Consider the following 17245-nt stretch of genomic DNA (forward strand, 5'->3'; position numbering starts at 1 on the left):
TATCTTCCCACCATAAAGCAGTTCATCTTGAAATGGGAGTTTTAGTTCAAAGGCTTTTCTCCCTATGAAGGCTTTTCTGATCAGCCCTACTTTCCCCTAGGGCCCCTCCCCACACCCCACACGTGCACACCGTGTTTGTACTCATAGCACTTATCCTCCATGCATCCCTTCGATAACGTCCATACAGGGTGCAATAGAATCAGAATCCTTCCTTCTTTTCTCCAGAGCTGAAACAAATACGCTTGGCCCAGAATTAGCGTTCATTAACTCTTGGCAATGATAATGAAGAAAATTAGACCTGTCTATAATGGCCACATGGAAGGAACAAGTGTCACATTTGTGCAACCAAACTGTCTACTGCTCCCCATTCACTATCACCACCATACATATAGAACACACTACCTCCATTTTGTCCCCATGAATACCCAGACTCAGAATTCAACCTCTCTAAGTTTCCAATGCAGAATCCACTCCTCTTTAAGCATGAAAGAGCAATGGAGACTTCACTGAAGAGGCAGGAGGAGAGACAGAGGTGCTGTTACACAGCGTAGCCAACAGCAAGGCACCTCCAAGTCCCCACTGTCCCTCCTGGGTCACACCAGACTGAATTGTCTCCCTCTCTGCCTTCCTCCAAGCAGCCACTGACCTCACCAGTTTCTCTCTCCTCCTCCAAAACTCCAACTTTAAATGTCCCTTCTTTCCATTTTGCCATTAATTGACATCAGCCATGGTTTCATATCCAGACTCTTCAGCACACAGCTCACGGCAGATCCCTCGGTGAACAGAACCTACCCTTCTTGAAGGCTGTGTGGCCAGCACCTTTCATTACTCAAGCACCACGTTCATTCTCTCACTCCTTCCTGCAAAAGTGTGTGTGATATTGATCCCAGACATAACACTGAGTTCTCCCCAAGTAGCATTCTGAGAAGTGAAATTCTCACCACCTCTCTCCATCTACAATCACCTCCTCGCTGAGTTTTTGCTGTGAGACTCAGAGATAATGACCGCTTTCCAGTGTCCCTGCCTGGTCTTTGAGCCACTCAGGTCTCAGGATGTCCCTACTCCTTCCATCTATGAGCCAAATGACTCTTTTTTTTTTTTATTTTTTTTATTTTAAGGCGGAGTCTCGCTCTGTCGCCCAGGCTGGAGTGCAGTGGCGCAATCTCGGCTCACTGCAAGCTCTGCCTCCCGGGTTCACGCCATTCTCCTGCCTCAGCCTCCCAAGTAGCTGGGACTACAGGCGCCCGCCACCTCGCCCGGCTAGTTTTTTGTATTTTTAGTAGAGACGGGGTTTCACCATGTTAGCCAGGATGGTCTCGATCTCCTGACCTCGTGATCCGCCCGTCTCGGCCTCCCAAAGTGCTGGGATTACAGGCTTGAGCCACCGCGCCCGGCCGCCAAATGACTCTTGACTGAGCCCTAGCTTCAAGCCAGGACAGGTGGCCCAGACAAAGCAGCTTTCAGAATCATGAGAAATCACTCCAAATGCAACATTCTTCTCAGGGAAACTCCTGACCCAGAGCAGACCCAAGAAAGAAAGCCACAGGGCAGGGCTTTCCCAGAGCATGGGCCTGGCTATGGTGACCAATTCATCCCTGTTTGCCCAGGACTTTCCCAGTTTTTGCACTGAAAGACTCATGTCTCATGTATCCCTCAGTCTCAGGCAAACTGGGATGGTTGGTCACTATACGCCTGTCCCAGTAATGATCCTTGACAAAAACCAGTGGCTCATGAGGTCAGCCAGTGAAGCCAAGCTTCATATAAGCAGATCAGAGAGACACTGAAAACGCACACAGAAGAGGCAGAATCAGCCCTGGTTGCAGGTGGGCCTAGGAGACAACTTCATCAGAAAAGGGCACACAAGTGAGCTCCAGGTACAAGGGCCAGGCAGCCTCAGGTGGGCTGCTGATGCATCCACCATCAGGATGACTGATTTCCACCATGCACAGGGCCCAGCTCACACACTGCAGAAAATTAGGAAACTGCTCCAAGAGGGGGTCCCTACGGGCTACCACAGGACAAGAAGAACATCCCCTGAAGGCCACCAAACACACACACACACTCACTCAGCACTCCCTGGGATCCCCGCATTTGTAACCCTTCCATAAGTTTCTGGTATGTCTCCTTAACCCTCTTCTCCTCTCCAAGATGATGGAGGGTGTGTGTGTGTGCATGGGTGTGTGCTTATTAGCAGAGGAAATGTGCTACATCCTCCCAACAACCCTTCCCCACTGCAAATTCCACTCCCTGCAAATCCCCCCACAAACCACTGTACACAAGGAGGAACCCAGCTTCTCCTCCATGACCACGTGGGAGCACTTGTTGCTCACCCCCACCTCCCAATAGCCAGCCTCCTGCAGAAGACCCTAGGGAACATCACATCTCATAAGCAAAGCCATCTTGGCCCAGAGAGCAAGGCCTCCTAGTGTGAGAAGTGGGTGGAAACTCACCAGGACTCTGCCAGTCAGTGTCTGGGCGGATATCATCACCCCCGCCCAGTCCTTCACGGAGGTCATCCAGCCGACCTCGGCGGCCACTGCCTCCTCTTTTTCATCCACTGGTTTGAGAGTGCCATCCGCCTGGCTTGAGCCATTGTTAATCTTCTGGGCCTCCTGGCAACAAAGAGAGCAAGAGTTGAGACATAGGGAACAACTGGATTTAAAAATATGCCCTGCCCATAAAGAACCAGAGCCTGAAGGGGTCCCCAGCTGAGGTGGAAACTGGCTTAAAGGTACAGGAGTAAAGCAAAAGGGATAAATTATGCCTTTGAATTTTTTAAAGTCTTTATTTTAAAAAGAATATTTTCTTTATTTCCTCTTAAAATATCTTAGTGAAACAAAGAAGGATGATATTATTTTATTTTATTTTATTTTATTTTATTTTGTTTTGTTTTTTGAGATGAAGTCCCACTCTGTCACCCAAGCTGGAGTGCAGTGGCACGATCTTAGCTCTCTGCAACCTCCACCCACCACGTGCAAGCAATTCTCATGCCTCAGCCTCCCGAGTAGCTGTGATTATAGGCAAGCACCACCACGCTCAGCTAATTGTATTTTTAGTAGAGACGGGGTTTCACCATATTGGCCAGGCTGGTCTTGAACTCCTGACCTTAAGTGATCTGCCCACCTCAGCCTCCCAAAGTTCTAGTCTCCTCCCATTTTAAAGGAAAAAAAAATACCAAAGGAAGAGGAAAGGCAACCTGTCTAAGATTTGGGCATGCTGAGGAGGGAGGAGGAAAGTGTGGGATATGTCCTGTGGTCTTTGCCTACCCAACCTCTCTGCGCCTTTTCACAGCAGCACCCCCACTTTCCTTTAGGAAAATTATTATCTCTTCCTGTCAGTCTATGTTGTTCAAAGGGGACAGATGGCCTGCCATTGGCTCCAACAGTAGAGTCCTTTCTACCCCCCTGCCAACAGCAATTGGGCCATGAATAATCACATGATCCATGTCAAGCCAATAAGACTCAAGCATGGAACATTTGCAGGAAAGAATAGGAAAAGTCATCCTTCTCTGAGAATGAAGCCACTGCAGAGAAAAGTAAAAGTAATAGACTATTGATGTCATCATTTGAACATCCAGATCCAGCTGTGCCTGAAATCCACACCAGAGCCTTTCAGTTACAGGAGAAAATACATTCCCCTTGTGGCTTAAAATGTGCTTGAGGAAACAAGGCTGATCTCATCAGATAACTGAGCCCCACATAGTGACCTAAATTGTAAACCTTTGCACACAGTGAGTGTTCTACCTAGAATACTCTTCTCCCACAGAGACTTATGGCCTGCTCCCTTAAGTCTTTGCTCAAATATCTCCTTTTCAAGGAAGTCCTCCCTGGCCACCTGTTTAAATTTGCAACACTTTCTTTCCAATAGCATTTTTCTGCTTTATTTTTCTCCATAGCACTTAAAACCTCTAATATACTTAATAATTCATTTACTTCTTTCACTTACTGTCTGCCTCCCCCACTGCTGCATCCTTGGTGCCTAATAGAGTGTCTTGCACAGAGTTGGCTTAATAACCATGAATGAATGACTAGAAAGGGCTATGAGTATCAGGCCCCCATTGGCTACAGAGGCTGGATTTAGTGTTGGCAGATAAAATACGGGATACCCAGTAAAATTTAAATTTCAAATAAACAACAAATAACTTTTTAGTGTAAGTATATTACAAATACTACCTGAGACATACTTATACTAAAACCTTACTCATTATATATCTAACAATGTACATTTAACTGGACCCCAACACAAATACCCACTGCAATTATTACTGCAGAAGAAGATGTTTAAAAAGATACCAGCAAATTATGTTCATCATTTAAAACTCTGGAATTATTTCCCAAGGCAAAGTCACACTGGGGATCATTGCGATTTGGAATAAGGGGAAGAACCAAAGACAGAGGTGAAAGGTGAAAAGCTTTGTCTGCAAAGCTTTTTCAAAGGGGGCGGGGCAGAGGGAGGTCAGGCACGTGGGAGGCAGGTGGGGAGGGCACACTGGTGAGCCATCCTCTTGGGGACTTGGCCATGGCAGGCAGGGAGCTATTCCCAATTCCGCCTTTTCTCCCTCTGGCTGCCTGTGGCTCAGGGAAGCTGGGGAAGAGAGAAGCCAGACCTGCAGCCCTGGATGCTAATATTTTCTTTCCAAATGTGTTAAGCTCCACGGAGATAGAATGATCCAAGATAAGACCTGCGAGGGGGAAGCCACAGGCCAGATGTATTTGGGGGCTGCCCGCTGACATGTGTGGGACCTGCTGCCCAAGCCTCCTAGGCCAGCCTCAGATAGGATCTGTTAGGTCTTGTCCTGGTCCTTGAGCCTCTGTCCTGTGAGACTCTGAACAGGAGGGTATTTAGGAGGAGGGGGAGGCCCTGATACAGGGGCAGCCATGGCAACTGAGGGTGTAGATTCAGGGAAAAAATCCAGCTCTCCCACCGCTGTGGAACCTCCTCCATAAGATGCGGACAGTACTGCCAGCTCCTCAGGCATTGTCAGGATTAAACAGTGCCCAACAGCACAAAATACAGGTTCAAGCAATGATCCCAGCACCCCTTGCTTCATCTCATGCCACTGACACCATAAAGCAATGGTTCTCACAAATGAGCGGGCATCGTAAGCACACCAGAGGGCTTGTTGAAACACAGGGTGCCAGGCCCATCCCAGAATCTACCTTTGAAACAAGATGTCAGGCACTGCTGATGCTGCTGGCCTTGGGAGCCCACTTTGGGGACCACAGCTCCTGACCACCGTGGTATGGCTCAGTGACTGCTGAAATGAGACAAGGATCTTCACCCCCAGCTCTCTCCTGGCCTCTTCCTTCACCCAAGGACAGAACCACCTGCTTGTTTCAATACTGGACATTGGTGGAGGAGTGGGGAAAAGAGGACAGGGAGATGGTCCTCACATCTGAGGCTCTAGTGTCTCCTTTTGAGTCATGCCTCCCAGGATGTTTCTGAACTGATCCCTGGCCACCACGTGGGGACCCGGAAGGCTAGTTCCCTGCTCCTCAGTCCCGGGGACCCAAGTTCCAGAGCCCCTTGGTAGACCATGGAGAGGAGAAATCAACGTGAAAAAGGCTGGGAGGCAGGGGGTCCTCCAGTCACAGTGGTTAACTGCATCAGTAATTCACAGCACAAGAGGTATGGGGCAGATAATGCTATTTCGCCAGCCCTCTTACCTATTGTTTTACAAGGCATTCATTATTTTAATTACTTTATGATAGGCAAGGAACAACACAGACTAAAGGGAGATAATGCCCTTGTTATTATTTGCTTACACTAGATGTTGTGAGCTTAATTACCACGTGTGGGAAGCAGGACTGGGAGGAGTGATGGGGGAGCTATTTAAAGCCTGATGCCAGCTGGCCAGGCTAGCCACCAGGCTAGCCACAGATCTTGTGCCTGGAGGAAGAGGCCCCTCTCTCCACCACTGACTTCACTGTGGCCAAAGCACCCCTTATGGGGAGCAGGCATTATAACTCCATGCTCCAAAGAAAAAGGAGCAGAGAAGGTTCAGTAGCCTTGCTGGGAACATGTGGGGGCAGAGTCCACTATAAGAGTGTTGGCCACCATTGAACAAGCCAGAACTAGGTGCCAGCAACTAAGAATTAAGTGTTCTCTATGCATTATCTTGCTTAAATCTTATAATACATCCAACAGGCAAGTGAAATTATTTCCATTTTACAGACAGGGTGACTAAGAGCTGGTATCTCTCAGAAAAAGCCACAGAGCCTGAGAGCTCAGGCTGGAAGCAGAGAGCCCACCTGGGCTTGCACCTGCTCCAGAACTTCCAAGCTGATGGCTGTGGCCCATCAACCCTTGAGCCTCAGCCTCCTCCGTGTAAGATGGGGGCAAACATGCCGCCTCATTAAGGTGGTGGGGAAGCTGAAGCTTGGCACAGTCCCGGGCATACACTGGTTATGGCTGCCCTGATGAAGCACCCACTGAGGGGCTGGGGCCTCTAAGGGTAATCCGTTGAAGTTGCACCACTTTCATCAACCAGCAGCCCTGGGAGGCACACTGGCCAGAGTGAACCTTTAATAAATAATCACAGAATTGAGGATAAGGGAGTGCAGGTTCTAACACTGTTATCCTCCGATGAGCAGGCAGCCCCTAGAAGGGAAGGTGCTGTGACTCCTGAAGAGCTTCTAGTAGGCGCTGTGTGACCACCACCCAGGACAGCTGGGGCAGGGGTTCTCACACAGGGTGGACCCTAGACCGAGTGACATCTCAGATCCCTTCTGACTTGAAGCCCCATTAGATCAACCTCCCATTTTTAAGATGAGGAGGCTGAGGACCAGGGAGAGGCTGCCTCCTGAGTCCCAGCATTCTGCTCTTGCTCCTGTCCCCACAGGACACTGCCTCACAGGGGAACAAATGGTTTGTTCCAAATGGCAAAGGGTATATCCAGCCACACCCAAACCTTCCACCTCTTACTGCAGAGGACCCAGTCCTTATGCAGGAAGCACTACTGAGTAGGGGCAGTCTAATGTCAGTCAGGAAATCACTGTGTGTGCTCACACATGCATGTGTGTGCGCACGTGTGTGTGCATGTGTGTGTGCTCACACATGTGTGTGCATGTGTGTGCTCACACATGTGTGTGCATGTGTGTGTGCTCACACATGTGTGTGCATGTGTGTGCTCACACATGTGTGTGCATGTGTGTGTGCTCACACATGTGTGTGCATGTGTGTGTGCTCACACTCGTGTGTGTGCATGTGTGCGTGTGCTCAATGTGCGTGTGCTCACACATGCGTGTGTGTGCATGTGTGTATGTGAGTGTGTGCATGTGTGTGCTCACACATTGTGTGTGTGCATGTGTGTGTGCGCATGTGCTCACACATGCGTGTGTGTGTGAGTGTGTGCGTGTGCTCACACACATGTGTGTGCATGTGTGTGTGTGTTTAAGGGAGAGAAACCCCACTGGCTGCAGCCTCCAGCTACCCCAGCTTCAGGAGGACAGGCCACCAGATCTTCTGAAATGGAAGAAAAGATGCCTTGGGAAAAGAGAGGAACATTGAGGGAAGGACAGGGAGAAAAATGAGAGGTGGGGCCATCGGGTGGGAAGGCCACCTCAGAAAGAGGAGGTCCTGCAGGAGCCCTCCCCCTGCCCCGGCCACTCCCTGAGAAAGGTGTTCAGCCTTGCACTGCAAGCCACTCTGTTGATCTGCCTCTAACCCTGCCCTCTCTCCCCACCAGAGTCTTGTGTAAAGCAGGCCACAGCTGCCTCTCAGTGGCAACAGTGACATCTAATCTCAGTGCCCACATCAGAGGGTGGGGAGGGATTCAGAGCAAGAGTGCAGGCACAGGAGGCAGGGAATGCCAGAAAGCAGAGTGGCCGCGGTCCGCTTCCGACATCCACCCTACCACGCAAGCTCTCACAGGGCTGTGCCCCAGCCTTACACTCTCACCCCTTTCTATGCCTTCTCCCCATTCCCTTTAGTGGTGTTCCCCATGATGACTCTCTGTTGACATGGCCACAATGGGCCTCACCCTTCTTATGTCACCTGGGGCCAAGGGCCCGACTAGACCCCATCACCTAGTGCTCAAGATACAAACCTCATCTGTTGGGTCTGGGCATTTCCCACTGAATCACAAGATCAAAGACCAAAGCTTGAGAAGGGACCTTAGCAATTCCTGAGGATCCCCACTGCCACCCAACTACCACGCACACAGTGTACAGATGAGAAAACTGAGGCCTGGAGGGAAAGCCACAAGCTCAGGGCCACCCAGCCCAGCCAGGTGGCCACCGGGCCGGGAAGCAAGCCCCAATTGCTCTGTTTATCTTATCTCTTGTTGTCTCCCGGATAAGACAATTGCTCCAAATCTAGCCCAAGTGACACAGTCACTCTGCTGCCCCATCCTGGAACCTGGAGTTCAGGGTGTTCCTAGGACTGGCAGAAGACTCCACCTGGCCTGGTACTGAGTTCAGGTGTGAGGGTCACAAGGACCAATGCTGCTTGCCTTCAAAGGGCCCAGCCTTCCCCAGCCATGACAGCTGCTCTGGTCTAGCACAGGAGAGCAAGCTTGTGCTAATCCTAGGACCCCACAGCCCCGACCCTCAGATTTGGCTGTATCTGTCTCTCATCCTTGCTGAATTAGACCCAGCATACTGGGACTTTCAGGTCTGTGGTGTGGCAGGAAGAGCTATGAAAATCAAAAGATACTCTAGACCAAGTCCAGCTTTTCTGGGCAGCCTGCAGCAAACCATGTCATTCCTCAAACCCTCCATATTCTCTTCTATGAACAGGGATGAGTCCTGCCTTGTCACTCTGCCTGATTCTTGCAGGAGCCCTTATCTGGTAATAGAGCACAGCCTTTCTGAAAGCAGTGCTTTACAAAGGGCAGGCAAGTGGAGTCACTGTTCTCTGGTTCTGGGCAGGAAGCAGGGCTGCTCTGGAGAAAGAAGTCCCTGTGCCACAAAGCCAGAGGCCTCACAGAATGCAGGGCTCAACACTCAGATTCCTATCCAGTTGCAACTTGCAAGGCAGGGCCCCCGTTGTCACCCTGCACCCCAACAGGATGTCAAATCGCCAAGTCTCATCAGGTGACCTGCCATGCTGGGCACACCCTCCCTGACAGTGTGAGCTGCTGCCACACCTGCTCTCACCCGATTGGACTCTCTCACCCCAAGGCACACTCCTGACACCTGCCAAGCTGTCAAGCTGAACCAGGCACCAAGGTCACTGCAGGCACCACACCTGCTGGACGACTGCGTCAGGCATGAGAAGCTGGCTGGGCCTGCCTTGAGGGGATCCCAGGCCCCTCCCTGCTGCTTGTGAAGGTCGAAGCCTTGAAGTTCCAAGTCTGCCTCGGGTTTAACTACGTGTCAGTTCTTTGGACACTGGTTCCTCACCCAGGATCTGGGAAATCATTTAGGCAAAGACCATCTGGGAAGAAAATACTTCTTCAAAAATGTAACTGAAATCATGTCATTGTTGCACTCGACACCCTCCTATGGCTTCTTGGTCCACTCAGAGGACAAGTGACAGTCTTCACACCCAATCAGCCCCACTCATGTCCTGCGAGTCTGCTGCTCACAGCTCCATTCCAGACGCAATGGCCTCCTCATGCTGCCAGGACATTCCAGACCCAGTCCTGTCTCAGGGCTGTCTGCGCTGGCCTCTGCCTCTGCTCCAGAGTTCCCCGTGGCTGCACCCTCATTTCTGTCGAGTTTTGGTTTGCATCCTCACCTTGTCCGTGAGCTCTTCCCTGACCACCCTACTGGAAATGACACTCCACCTCATCCCAACCTCTCCCTGTCTATGCTCTCTTCTCCAGAGTAAGCCTGCCACCTGCTTCCTTTACTTCATCATTGTGTACTGTCTGCAAGCTGCGTGAGGGAAAGAGTTTTTGTCTGTTTCTTTTTGTTTTGTTTTGCTTTAGACAGAGTCTTGCTCTGTCACCCAGGCTAGAGTGCAGTGGTATGATCTCAGCTCACTGCAACCTCTGACTCCTGGGTTCAAGCAATTCTCCTGCCTCAGCCTCCTGAGTAGCTAGGATTACAGGCATGTGCCACCACACCTGTTTAGTTTTTGCATTTTTCGTAGAGATGGGGTTTCACCATGTCTGTTTCATTTATGGCTGTATCTTCAACAGTGAATCCCTGTGAGCTCAGAGTAAGCACCTGACACATCTTGGTGGGTGGGAGGGAAGGAAGGAGGGTGGGAAGGAGGGGAGGAGGGAGGACAGCTACAGCAAATGGAAAGTCAGTTCTTACCATGCACAATCTAGAATAGACAATATTACTAATAAATAGTACTACTAATAATAATTACACTATTGACTAATGTTTTTTAGCATGATCATAGTAACTCTATGAGGTTGGTACTAATGTCCTCCATTGACAGATGAGAGGTTAAGTACCTGGCCCAGGAAGATACAGTGCAAATTTAAATCCAGCTGTCTGATGCCAAAAAGGGAGGCGTACTAGTCCTGCTGTCCTCCCAGGAACAGTGTGGGGAGCAGATGGGAGAATGCATGTACAAGGATTATCGGCTGCTGCAAAGCACCCACAAAAGGTTTATTAACATGAAGAGCACTCGATTCATCCCACTTCTGGGTACTGCTTGTACCGTTGCAACCCTTCTTCCAGGGCCCTGTGCCTATGGAGGGCAGTTCCATCAAGGACAGAGAAACACAGTTCCTTTCTCTGCCAAGAACCTGCCCAGAACCATAAATCACCCTTCATGGAGCAGAGCATCACATCGGAAATAAGCGTGGCCAAGCTGATGGGCTGTGAAGCCCTCCTGCTAAGAACCATGGTTCTCTATGCAGATGCTGCTGAAGGAAGATTTGGCTTCCTCCCTCGCCAGGCGTATCCTTGGAGTCTGCCCAGTGGTCTCCAGCACTAAGAGGCCGAGCTCTGCAGGGCCTGATGCACCTGAGTGGGAGGTGGCATTCTGACAGGGAACAGAGGAGATCAGGTTAGCACAAAACCATCTCCCCTAGCCCTTTTGGAACCACAGTAGGAGCTGGGAAGTCCCTCTCATCCCTGGAAGCTGGATGTTCTGCCCAGTGCCCTGGCACCATGGGATAGTCCCAGGATGCTTGACCCCCAGAGGGCTGTGGGAGAAGGAAGGGCCTCATGCCTCACAGCCCCTTTGTCCTCAAATTTTCCTGGTCAACATCAGAAGGCCGTTTCCCCTGAGCCTGCATTGATGGACTGTGCTCTGAGCTACTCATTCCATTTGCCGGGAGCCCCACCCCACCCTCTCCCTGGCCACTCCATTGCCCCGTCCTGTCTCGTCTGTTGAAACTGACCCGGCAGCCCCACATGCAGCTGTCCTCAGCTGGGCACAATGCAGAAGGGCTCCTTCTCTCCTGCCAGAGGATGGGGGCAGGGGGAAGCCTTCTGGACCGGAAGCTATGAAGCCAGGAACAGGCTGTGTGGCCTGGGCCAGTCACCAAACCTCTCTGAGAAGAGTCCCTGTCTGGGAGATGAGAGGGGGCAGTGAGTTAAATCCACAGTTTTCTGTACCTTGAAGCCCAGCATTGTGAGGTGCCCCAGCGGGGGGCTGGTTACCAAGGGAGGGGAGAGGAGGCAGGGCCCTGGACCCCATGGAAATAAAAGCGCCTCTGCATTGAGCAGTTTCACCTATTATGGTTCTGTGCTAGACAGCATCTGAGTGAAGGGATTTTCTGGGGGAAAACATTAGAAATTCCCTGATTAAAAATCCACAGGCCCATGTTAGCATTTTTTTTTTTTTTTTTGAAAAGGAGTCTCACTCTGTTGCCCAGGTTGGAGTACAGTGGTGTGATCTCAGCTCACTGCAATTTCTGCCTCCCGGGTTCAAGTGATTCTTGTGCCTCAGCCTCCCTAGTAGCTGGGATTACAGGCATGTGTCAACATGCCTGGCTAATTTTTGTATTTTCAGTGCAGACGGGGTTTCACCATGTTGTCCAGGCTGGTCTCAAACTTCTGACCTCAAGTGATCAAACCCACCTCAGCCTCCCAAAGTGCTAGGATTTGCAGGAGTGAGCCACCTTGCCCGGCCCCATGTTAGCTTTTTAAAAAATGCTTTATTTCATGACAATAACTATGACATCCTGTGACACAGTTTGGCCTAAGATCCAGAAGTGTCTGAACCTCAATACCTTAGGAAGCCCTAGGGCTGCTGGTCCCTCCCCGCAGGCTGCTGTCCTCTCCTTTGCCTCAGGTTTTCATCAGCCCCCAGTGCTGGGGCTGGGTCTTCCATGTCCCCCCTCCCATGCCAAGCACAAAGGAAATCCACCCAGCAACCTCTTTAACCTCCCGGGCGGGTGTCCCAGCCACGGGCATTCTCCCAGGTACCAATAATCCCGCATATTAGGGTATTAGGCAGATTACCCAAAGCAGCTCAAGCAAATCAAGCATAGCCTGGGCACCACCAGCTGGGGTTTTCATGGCAAGAGTTCTGCAAAGGGAGAGGATGGAGGAGGTGGTTACTCTGAGACTCAAGGGCTAGAGAAATAGGGCAGCAGGGGACCCAGGTATTTCCTGGAGCTGGTGTCAGGAGTGGTAGAGTTCACTTCTGCCCCGGGAAGTTCCACAGTCCAAGCTCTCCCTGGCTGCCATCACTTCTCCCCCTCTGCACCCCGAGACCCTGCACCAGCAGGGCTTAAGACATTTGCACTGATGAATTCACCTAGCAGCTACTGTGTTTACTAACTGTGGGCTGCACCTTTAGGGAAGGGACACACTGTCCACAGGTTCAGGCAACAGGAACTTAAAAAGAAGCTGGGACTAACCAACTGCTTTGAGCTGTCAGAAAGCCCTGTGAGTCTACTGGGTGTCTTGGCTGGACCTACATACAGTGCTCCACCATCAAGGCATTTTTAGCCATTGCTTTCTGGGTGCACTGTCCAGATTCTCGCTCTTAGAAGCACCACTGCGCTGGGTGTGAACAATTACTCTTTGCAAGTCTTCATGGCAGAAAAAGACCAGGAAATCTTTAACAAGTCCTTACCATCTTATGCCTCAAGTTTCCTTGTCTCAAATGCAGACGGCCATGTAAATGCTCCCCAAGGTCTGTCCAGCTCTAAACCGCCTGACCTGGAGGCCTGGATCATTAAGTCCCTTGCTTTGCACGCACTGTCTCAGCTCTGTAACCCTGGGCAAGTCAATTGGGCATCATTTCCCTCCCCTGGGCAATGCTGCAGGAGGACAGGTTCCTTTTCAGTCCTTCTCAGAACCAGGTACAAAGCTGCTCTCCCATCACCCAAGGACCAAGGTGGTCAACTGGCCCTCAGGAAATCACTGATCTCCTCTTGCATCTACTGTGTTCTGTCCTTGGTGATTTTACACCAACTTAATCTTCACAACAAGCCTGCAAGATAGGAATGTTTTTTCTTTTTTTCTTTCTTTTTTTTTATGAGACGGAGTCTCGCTCTGTCACCCAGGATGGGGTGCTGGGGTGCAGTGACGCGATCTCGGCTCACTGCAGCCTCTGCCTCCCAGGTTCAAGCGATTCTCCTCCTCAGCCTCCTGAGTAGCTGGGATTACAGGCACCCACCAACATGCTCAGCTCATTTTTTCTTTTTTTTTTTTTTGTATTTTCTAGTAAGATGGGGTTTCAACACGTTGGATAGGCTGGTCTGGAACTCCTGACCTCAGGTGATCTGCCCGCCTCAGCCTCCCAAAGTACTGGGATGGCAGGTGTAAGCCACCATGCCTGGCCGCAAGGTAGAAATGTCATGAGGCTCAGAGAGGTTGGATAATTTTCCAAGATTGCCCATCTTATAGGTGGCAGAGCTGAAATTTCAATCTAGTCCATTCGAAGTCTAAAGGCCATATTTTTCTTTCTATTCCACACTGTCTTGGGATAGGTCCAATGTACAAGAATAGAGATGGAATCTCCATATAAAATTCTGTTTATTACTACTACTGAAACGACCATCTCACAACCTACGGCTCCTAAATAAGAAAATCCTGTAGTACAGACATCTAAATTCACTTATAATCCACTATGTATGGACAGAGAGTTGGAGAAATGGGCTAGGGGAGGGGGATCCCACCTGGGAATACAATGGCCCATTAGACATTAGATATGTTCTCAAATGGCTACATATGCTGCCCAAAATTAGTAAGGCAGCCTCCAAACTTTCAGGGCTAATACATACATCCTGGCCAATATGCCATATTTGTAAAATAACAATCTTCTTCAAATAGCTTAATAAAATGGGAAAATATATATGACAGTCCAGAGTCCACTATCAGAGCCACAGAGACTTTGAATTGGATTAGTAGAGTCCTCGGCCAGGATGACCCTGGCCAGGTCCAAGACAGCCTGCTGTCCATCAGAGACTCGGAGACACCTGCCAGTCTGCAGGGCAGCCCATCCTGCCCCAGAAGCTCAGCTCAAGACCTGCCCAGACAAGAAAACTGTGGCAGGGGCCCAGCAGGAAGGCAAAAATTACATTTATTTCTCCTCAGGGCAGACTGGGATATGGATAACCAAGACACGCAGGAAATCCCAAATCGTCATGTTCATCAAAAAAGGCAGAAATCTTCATGCCAAGTTAACTTTTACCAGAGGGATCCCATTGCCATTCTGTAGACCAAGAGGAGAATCCAGCCCCCAAGGCGCCTCACTCTCCACAGCAAAGGCTCCTGCAGGTGGCTCACAGGTGCTCTGTTCCCATGGGTCCTGCATGGCCACAGGGCAGTGCTGCCCTTGATGCGGTATGGAATGAAAAGCCTCAGTATGGTGCACTGTGTGTGTCAGTGGAAGATGACTGATAACGGGCCTCTCCCGGGAAGAACTGTCCTTTTCTCTGACATTATGTCGTCACTCCTTTGTTGGGTATTAACATGTCCTTTTAATGAAATGACAATGGTGGCAGAGCTGGCATCTGACAGTTTCTTGTTCATGTTTTTGCTTGTCAAAATAAAAAGCTGGTGGCCTTGTGATATTCCGTTTTGTAAAAATTCATTGATTATCCCACAAAAAGTCTAGGAACCACTCCCCTAGCCCAATGCCTCATTCTACAGGCAGGAAATTTAAGGCCCCGATATTCCACACTCATAGTGGCCAGGTCCCCCTTCAAAAATATGGCTTTCAGACTTCAGGGACCCAGGGTGTGCCTGTCACACTAGCCAGAGACAACCTTGGGGCCAGGAAAGGTAGGGTCTGAGGGATGGAGGCACGATCTCTCAGGGATGGAGGAGCTCTGCAAGCCGCTGGCCCACACAACAGGGGAAAGGCGAAGGCAAGCATTTTCAGAGCTCGGGGCCATACCAACCGCCCGAGCTCCTGGCATCTGATGCCCTCACTACCACTACTGCAGGAAATGCACAGAACTATAACAACCTCCCTGGAAACACTACAAGTGTCACTGTGGCCCCAAGCCACCACCCAAGGGGCAACTGGGAAGAAAGAATTCACCCGCAGATAGCAGATAGGATGCATTGTTTATGGTTGAATATTCCCTTCAGAGTCAACAGAGGACTCCAAGCAATTTGGAGTAAAAAGATGAGCAACCTGAGAGCAATCTAAGTCACAGCCCAGTGCCCCACATGGAAAGGAACATGGTCATTCCCTTCATGGCTGTTCTTTGCTTCCCACCACTACTGCCTTCATCACACACCTGTGCTTATTCTCTGGCAGTCAGGGCAGAGTCTGCCCGATTTGCCCACTCCACATCCTCAGAGCCTGAATAGCACCTAGCACATGGTGAGAATTTCACAGGGCACTGAAAGAATAAATGAACGAATCCTGTTTTTTGTTCTGTCCTGCTTTGTTTTTACGCTTCGCTCATATCTTCTGGAATCTCAAAATCTTGCCAAGTCCACACTGCCCAAAGCACAGAAGTCAAACTGTGATCTTCAAGGCCTGGAGCTGAGGCTGCGGCTGCCCTCCTCACTCGTTACTGACCTGCTCTCCCACTTGACTTCTCAGCTATGACTCGGTCCTCTTGACTGCCACACCTCTGTGCTGGCTGTCCCCACTCCTGGGATGCTCTCCCCATTGCTCCCCACCCATCTTCATCCTCCCTGATCAAATACCAGAGGTGCAGTGAAGTTCTCCTTCCTGACTAGATCTCCCTGAAGCTCTCCCTGTCCTGTCTCCAGTGCCCACATCTGCTCCCCTAATTCCACATGGGACAGGAACTTAGCTGTCTTTTGATCCATGCATGTTGCATTGCCCCAGTTAGCCTGGACAATCCTTGAAGGCAAGGCCTATATACTTTTTATACCCAAAGTATTTGGCATACAGCAAAGTGCTTAACAGACACGTACCGACTGAGTAAATTACATCTCTGGTCAGTGGGCATTGTAAAAGCAAGAGCTTTCCCAGGCATCACTGACATCCGGGTAAACCAGGCCAGTTTCCGTGACTTGAAGCTGAAACTGGGGGTTGGCTCCTAACTGCTGTTTCTTAGGGCAGCTACATTTTCAAATACAAACACCAAATCCCAAATGAGATCAGATGACATGGAGCTTCTGAGAGGCACATGCCCCACCAGGCATGTCAGTCAAAAGAAAGATGAATGTTCTTGTTTACAAAAGGATTTGTCCCGTGCCAGGAAAATTTCCACCGTGATTTAGGACCTAATCCAGTCTGTGCCTATAGACCTCACCAAATGAACATGTTCCTGCTTCTTCCATTTGCTGAACTTGGATGGGGTTTGGCTTCGGGTCAAAAGAGCTGTTGCAATTAAGTCACCAGACAGTCTTTCCCCACGTAAGATGACCCCCATTCAGGAAACCAAGGGCTAGCAAGACAGACAGACTTTGGAAGGCCAGAAAGATGGCCAGGTTACCAGGCATACGGTGGCGGTCAGGACCTACCGCTCCGAACACAGCCCAGTCTGAGGGACCAGGCTCCTGGAGCTGCCCTGCTGCCTGGACTCTGCCTCTGACCTCACCCCTTGGAAGAACTGGCTGGGTTCCAAAACTTCAGCCTCTATGTCCCTGGGTTCCCACACACCCTAGTTTGGATCTAGGTCTCCAACACAGCAGCCAAACACAAGAGAGTCCAGAGCAGTTGCTAATGTGAAATAAAAACAACAATTCAACAGCCCACGGAAAGGAGACAGGACTTCTTTTTCCATTGGATTCAGAGAACTCCTCCTTTTCCTTCTCAATCCCTAATGGGAGTTAAGGATGGCAAGCGACTGGCCCTGCAAAGCCTCAACTCTCTACTTGGCTCTCCTAGATCCATCAATCTTCTCTCCATGGCCTGGGACCCCTCCAACGCTGGACGTCGAGAGAGGCTCGGCAGCTGTGAGAAACTTCTGTCTCAAGTAAGGTTTTTTCCAAAATTATATCAGGTT

The 17245-nt window shown here is 50.2% G+C and overlaps 1 protein-coding gene across 13 annotated transcripts in view; it reads right to left on the reverse strand.

Annotated features, from left to right (window-relative positions):
* Positions 1 to 17245, reverse strand: part of KCNMA1 (potassium calcium-activated channel subfamily M alpha 1) — a 781341-nt gene that overhangs the window by 546969 nt on the left and 217127 nt on the right. For all 13 annotated transcript variants that reach the window (XM_033209826.1, XM_033209813.1, XM_033209812.1 and 10 more), the window contains exon 2: positions 2451 to 2612. In XM_033209826.1, the coding sequence (XP_033065717.1) occupies positions 2451 to 2612 (162 nt within the window). The remainder of the gene's footprint in view (positions 1 to 2450; positions 2613 to 17245) is intronic.

The sequence above is a fragment of the Trachypithecus francoisi genome, unplaced genomic scaffold (assembly GCF_009764315.1).
Source record: "Trachypithecus francoisi isolate TF-2019V2 unplaced genomic scaffold, Tfra_2.0 Lachesis_group9, whole genome shotgun sequence".
Taxonomy (NCBI): domain Eukaryota; kingdom Metazoa; phylum Chordata; class Mammalia; order Primates; family Cercopithecidae; genus Trachypithecus; species Trachypithecus francoisi.